The 6,794-nt window shown below is 41.0% G+C and overlaps 1 protein-coding gene across 1 annotated transcript; it reads right to left on the bottom strand.

Moving 5' to 3' along the window:
* Window positions 1-868: 868 nt before the first annotated feature.
* LOC116222401 (integumentary mucin C.1) lies at window positions 869-4,543 on the bottom strand. The gene is made up of 8 exons (XM_031576240.2): window positions 4,476-4,543; window positions 3,617-4,000; window positions 3,316-3,377; window positions 2,665-2,763; window positions 2,300-2,471; window positions 1,644-1,705; window positions 1,398-1,496; window positions 869-1,240 (listed from the first exon to the last, which is right to left on the bottom strand). Exons 1-8 carry the CDS (start codon window positions 4,501-4,503, stop codon window positions 980-982), a joined length of 1,167 nt encoding a protein of 388 aa, XP_031432100.1. The 5' UTR covers window positions 4,504-4,543; the 3' UTR covers window positions 869-979.
* Window positions 4,544-6,794: the final 2,251 nt, after the last annotated feature.

Below are 6,794 nucleotides of genomic sequence, written 5' to 3'. Positions count from 1 at the left end.
CATCGTAAGGCCAAATATCTTACAATGCCATTGCCAATATTGTATTGTCTTTGGGTCTGCTTTGCATGTTTGCTAAATTACCAATATATGAGAATGAGAGAAACACTGTCCTGTCACATTACAGTGCTGGCTGGCTTCTCAAAGAGAAGTGTTAAAGAATGCTCAATTTACTAATGTCATAACTGAAAATAAATATCTGGTTAACAGTAACATCCCCATGTCAAACACAACCAAGGAGTGATCCCACATACAACATAGAAGCAATAGAATGTGAGTAACATGAGTCAGTGCTATGCTGACACCTGATTCCGAGCATGAATTTACATGCTGGACTTGATGTATGTGCCTAAGACGAATGTGTCTCTAAGATTTTGAGTAAACAAGGAGGCATGAGGTGGAATGCAAATCAATCATCCTCCTGCAGCTAAAAGGCTCAAGCTTCACAAACAGACAGACACAGAGAGAGAGGGAGAGGGAGAGAGAGAGAGAGAGAGAGAGGGAGAGAGGCAAACACAAATAAAAACACAAAGCATGCACTCACACATATGGACTTATGGCATGCATGTGTACTGTCACATGCACTCCCCAACCAGCTAATTCACACACACACACACACACACACACTCACACTCACACACACTCACACTCACACTCACACTCACACACTCACACTCACACTCACACTCACACTCACACACTCACACTCACACACACACATACAGACACACTCACACACACACACACACACACAAACTCTCACTCTCACTCTCACTCTCACTCTCACTCTCACTCTCACTCTCACTCTCACTCTCACTCACACACACACACACACTCACACACACACACACACACACACACACACACACACACACACACACACACACACACACACACACATAAACCCATACACTCCATTAAACTGAGAGCCGGTCTTAATTCCTTCGTTTGCAGCAGGCAGCTTGGATGTCCTCCGAAGACGTTACATCGGTTCACCCATGAGGAGTAGCCATGCCATCACAGAGGTGGCCAGCAACATAAAGGGGGAGTATATGGCTCTGCTGGCATCTGAGTTGGGCATGTTCACCTTGCCGTCGAGCTTAAGGCAATCACCCATGGCTGACGCGTCGCAGCACTCCAGGTGGCAGGTCTGTGCCGCATCCGTGCAGGCTGTCTCTTGGGTGCAGTTACTGGTGCAGCCGGACATCCACTTCGTTTCCGATCCCTCCATCATCTTCTTTAACTATAGGTAAGTCAAAGAAGGTGAATATAAAAAAACATCAAAGAAATGAATATGTGTTTAATTCCGCAGACATCTAGCATAAGCCAGTGCTCTAATCAATGAATCTCATGACTAGAAACAAATATTACTGGGGGAGTTTCCATGCAGATTAATTTACCTGACAATATTTGTGTGGGTCGTAACACCACATCATCTCTGCCTTAGCAGTGGTGTAGCAGTTTTCTCCGGTACAGGAAAGACTTTTACACTTCATCCCCTGCTCCCAGGCAGAGGACATGCGAAAATAAGTTTCATATAAGTTTAGGATTATGTCATAAATATATAATTGCTACTGATATATTTATAATACTACAAATTATGTTTAACATGATAACACTTGTGTAATTATACTCGTGAGTCCTACATTGTTTGGTTTGGCAGTTGTGGTTGTTGTGGTAGTCGTACTGGGTTTGGTTGTTGCAGCGACTATGCGAGAAAGAAAAGAAAAAGAAAAAAAAGACATTACAAAATAAAATGGTTATATTAAGCTTCCGATTTGAAATCAGGATCATCAGCCAAGTCTTATTGTCTGTGCAGTCATTTACAGTGAAGCAGGCTATGCAATGATAATTGGGTATTAGTAAGCCCACAAGCAATGTGATACAATACCATTCTTATTGATCATTTTCTAAAATATTGACTTAATAAAATGAAAGGCTTTCTAGATTTTTTTTCTATGAACGGGTAACTATTCTTTCGGTTTCGAGTTAGTCCTTTTTTATTTTGACCTACAGAGGTTTAAAGGTTCATATTTCAGCTCAAAAGCTAGTCAAATTACACCCCTCCTTTCCATGCTCCTGAAGCAATGTGCTGATTGGCTGGAATAGTATATGGCTCAGTCCGGGCCACTTTGTTTATTTCCTATTTACAGAGTCAGGACTGTGGGTTTAGGCACACACACAGAATGGACAGTTTGAAGACCATTGGAGCAATTGGCTGAATTTGGCAGAAAGTGCATTGGATAGGAATCGTGAACTGCACCTTTAAGCCTTGCCCTCTTTGACAAATGTATGTAGGTACCTGTGGTTTCTTGGGTGTTTCCCATATTCTGCAGTGTGGTGTTGAGGCAGTCCGTCATGTTGCAACAGTCTTTCACGCAGTCGATCTGGGAGTCGTTTACGCAGCGAGTGGAGCCAAGGTCACATGAGTCTACACATCCCACTGAGTACATCGAATCATTACATCTCCGAAACTGTATAAAAAAAACAAAAAAACAAACAAACAAACAAACAAAAGAAACAATGATCATTTTGACATAGATTAACCATTAAGAGGGGCAGATATGTTCAGCTCTGAAAATCTAATTACAATACAACTGAATGATTAAGTTTAATTTCAATGTAATAATTCAAAACAGGGTTTTTCATTGTTTCATTGCCAGTCACCTCACAGTAGTTGGAACTGGAAGGGCAGGTGCTGGAGCTCATATTCATAAACATCCAGTAACAGTTAGAACCGTCACAAGTGAAGGTACGGCATGAGATCTGTGAGGGGGAAGAAGATAACATTTAGCGTACTCTCCTCCGGCAAAAGGTCACATTGAGCTCACTCTCTTCAGTAATGATTCGCTCATTCTCCTCTGGATGAGGCTAACATAAAGCTTACTCTCCTCCACAGTACATAACTGGCACCTTTCAAAGTAATTCAGATATAAAAAAAAACACTCCACTAAATTAATCTTACATTCCAGACAATGTCAATACAGTACATGGTCAGACTGAAAGATTACATGACATAGGACAACGAGAATTCCTATCCATCAAAAGAGGGACAGATATTTTACACTAGACACAAGGACTGATTTAGCCATGTACTTACAACCAACGACTTGCAACGAGCAATTAGCCATATAAAATAACAAAATACCGTTTTTTTACCTGTTCATTTTAGCTAATGTTTTACTATGCTTGTAGTTCAAACTATTGCGCAATCATATTATAGCCTTCTGCAAACACTAACTCTTAGGATACAGGCCCTCTATGTATGGTTATAGAGATGACAACACATGGTTCTACTGTTCCAAATCCTGCCCTCACCGTGCTGTTGGAGCTGCCTCCCATGGTACTGTTGCCGGGGCTGCTGGTGCTACTCACTGAACCTAGAGAGGTGGAAACAGATTAGTTCATACAGCACCGCTTAATGCCTTCAACAGACAATTATAGATTACAGATTATACAATTAGCTGTATCTCTGTTTCAGCCACCTAGTGGAGCAGTGTAATTGTACATTTTGTGTTTTCTTCTTAACAGATAATCTCTAGATTTTATAGATACACGTTTTATCTAGGATACTTCTGCCCTAATATTAGTAATTCAGTCTTACTCTGAGCAGTGTTACCTGTGGTCATGTTAGAGGTCATGCTTGTGGAAACCATGGTAGTTAAAGATGATGTTGACGTTGCAGCACTTGTAACAGAAGTTCCTGTAGGGGTGGCTGCCATTGCTGTGGACGTGGACATATTGGCAGCTGTTGTAGAGGCAGCTCCTGTTGTAGAGGCAGCTCCTGTTGTAGAGGAAGCTCCTGTTGTAGAGGCAGCTCCTGTTGTAGAGGCAGCTCCTGTAGCGGCAGTGCTAGATTCCGTTGCATTTGTTGCAGTTGAATCAGTTGTCATGGAGTCAGAAGATGTTGCCGTGGTCATGGAGGAGCTGGTTGCCTGGGTGGTTGTCTCACTTGACACAAATGAGGGAAGCCATACTTGGCATATTAAAACGACCAGGAAACCTGTTTGAAAAATCAAGGAGACGGACAACCATCTGTGAAATCCATTTGCATCTGATAATGATCGTGGTTCCAGGTGTGTCTGTCGCACAGGAACCACAGCATGAACATTAAGGTACAGGTTGAAAGCATACAGAATTTGTAACAGCACGGGCAGTAAAGAAAGCATTTATCTGAAGCTTTCCGTTTAACCACCAATTGAAATATAAATAAACATTACTCAAATATGCTTCACTGAACCTATTGCTATAAAAATGTTTTGCCCTGTTTGGTCTTCAGGGAATAATTCATTTCTGTAGTTAATGTTCATAATGGGTATTAACTGTCAGGTCACTATTCAAAATGTATGTCAAGAACACTGAAGGTTTTAAGACAAATTTGTCTAATATTTAAATTAGAGGCTTATGCTACCTTCCTGTATGGCATGTAAAAATCACATTTACCACTTATTAGCTAACAAAACATATTTTCATCTTACCTTTGGAATACTGCACTGATGACATCATGTTTAGTTTTGCTCAGTAGAATCAAACCTTGAAATGTTTTCTGTAATGAAAACAAAGGAGATGCACATTTATTTCGCCCACATCTAATACAGGCCCACGCGTCGCTAAAGTTGGTATGAAACACATTTAAGTTAATTCCACGGATTTTGTTACTATTTTGACGGTCTTAATTGTATGAGGGAGTGGCAATATGCTTCGTCCAATCCGGCGTCTAAACTTCACCCCTCCAAGCAGCAGGTCTCGTCACGGAACCTGAACTATTGAACCAGGCGAGCGGTAGGGACTGTTTATTCAAGTTAATTGAGGTTGCATAACAACCATGACCATTCATGCACTCCCACCTGTGCCTCTCTTTGATCTAGACGAGGCATGTCATCAGAAGACTGCAGCGCCAACAATCTGTAATTGTTCCGGTGAAACCGATCCCATGTTCACAAAGCAGCTGCAGGTCGCCCCAGGGCGTAAAGGCAACGGTGCAGCGCACAGATTCCTACTGGTAGGCCTTCACGTGTACACATACGATGCTACAGGACAGCCAATTAAATGGTAAGCGAAAACGAATTGTTCCACCTCATCTCACGGTAGCCTCATGGATCCCTAGTGCTTGGTATCATCACGCTGTTAACCCTTGGACAATTGACTCCTACTGTCCGAGCTTTCTTACTGTGAACCCACGCACCTACATACTAAGCACAATTAACACTTGTTTGTTCGTCTTGTATCCCGTGTGGCCTGAGCACGGCTTGTGCTTCGCATTCCCTTGAGGAAACATTCAACCCTGCGCTGGAAACAACCGTAGGAACTGCTCGGCGTAAGGCATTATGCAACATGTGGGATAGCGCTAAGGTTAACTTTTTTTCTTGAAAATGGGGACACTTAAATATTCATTGTTTGTTGGTAGTCGGATGCATATAGACACTAACTTCAAACCTACGACTTCATCCAATTCAACACTTAAAATCATTGAATCTGAATTTCCAGTGGGGTTAAGCAACTGGCGATTTTTCGACTTATGTCACTTGTTTTTGTAACATGTATATTCATCGCTTTGGATGCTCTGTATCCTTTAGAAAAATGTAAACAATTGCTATACATAATTTAAGATGTCTAAGTCTGATTTCTGAAAGCATAAGTCAGCCCTCACCAGTATCCACCTTTAATAATCTGAGTTACCTTTTTCAAATCAGTGCTCTTTATTGTTTGTCCTGTATCTTATTTCAGGGGAAAGTATGTAGACTATTAATAATATATTATCACAAGCCATCACCATTTAATTAATAATAATAATAACCGTTTGTTCATTTTACAAACAGTATACAGCCATGTAAATTAGTTCTCATGACACAAATGATGTTAATGTACCATTACAAGGAACATTTACTATTTAGCTAACATTAGTATTATTTTTTAATACAAACTAAATTCAATACCTTTTTGACTGTACATGTGAATAAGTCTGCTGTATCACCATATGCAACCATGGCAACCTAATACACCAGGCTACATCCTTTAGAGATTATTTGAGCAAAACATCCGACGGCACCTTTGTACAAAACAACATCGGCAGTCTTTAAGTCTATAAGAAATTTCAATTTAGTGTTACTCACTGTTTTTCAGATTGGTAGAACAAGCTTGTCAGATGTGCGTGCATCAATGCTGTTAAGATTATACCTCGTTTGCTCCTGTTCTTGTTCTCCCGCTCACTCCCTCTTCCTCCCTTCTTTTCTCTCTCACTGTCTCCCTCTCTTTCCACTCTCTCCGGAATTCCTTTTTCCCCCCTCTCGCCCTGGTGACATCACTGGAGAGGTTGTCTAAGTAGCGGAAACGCTCACCCACCTGGCCTTTCGCACCACCGGTGGAACCTGTGAGGAGGATCTTTAGTGCTAAAATTTTGAGTGGGTGTTCCACAATACCACAATACAGAGGATCAATTTACAAACTTCAGTTTGTAAAGATCAGTCCATTTTTGGGTGATCTATTTTTTCCTCTCAGATCCTGCAAGGCATAGAAGGCAGACTAATCATGTGCTTATATACAGTGTTTATAGTCATGATGGCTCCCAAATCATTGGCCTAATATGGAGACATTCAGTCTTACTGACCCAAACATCCATCAGCAGACAAATATGTACTCTTGTAAGTCAAATCACCTTTTGAAAGAAATACATCAGGTTGAATTGAATCTGTATTTCTTAAAATCTATTTCTTATATCACATCGAGTCAGCATAGACAGCAGATTTAGGCTGAGCAGTTAACAGATGGACAAGAATGGCATAAGAGGTTGAAGTATC

Source organism: Clupea harengus, chromosome 11, assembly GCF_900700415.2.
Source record: "Clupea harengus chromosome 11, Ch_v2.0.2, whole genome shotgun sequence".
Taxonomy (NCBI): Eukaryota; Metazoa; Chordata; class Actinopteri; order Clupeiformes; family Clupeidae; genus Clupea; species Clupea harengus.
Note: the sequence above shows the minus strand (reverse complement) of the source record. Positions and strands in the feature narration are given on the sequence as shown.

Excerpts from the sequence above, each read along its gene's own strand:
- LOC116222401 (XM_031576240.2), bottom strand. The coding sequence starts at position 4,503 with ATGATGTCATCAGTGCAGTATTCCAAAG. Across the intron at positions 2,764-3,315 it reads GAGGCAGCTCCAACAGCACG|ATCTCATGCCGTACCTTCAC; the intron begins GTGAGGGCAGGA and ends TCCCCCTCACAG. Across the intron at positions 1,241-1,397 it reads ACCCACACAAATATTGTCAG|TTAAAGAAGATGATGGAGGG; the intron begins GTAAATTAATCT and ends ACTTACCTATAG.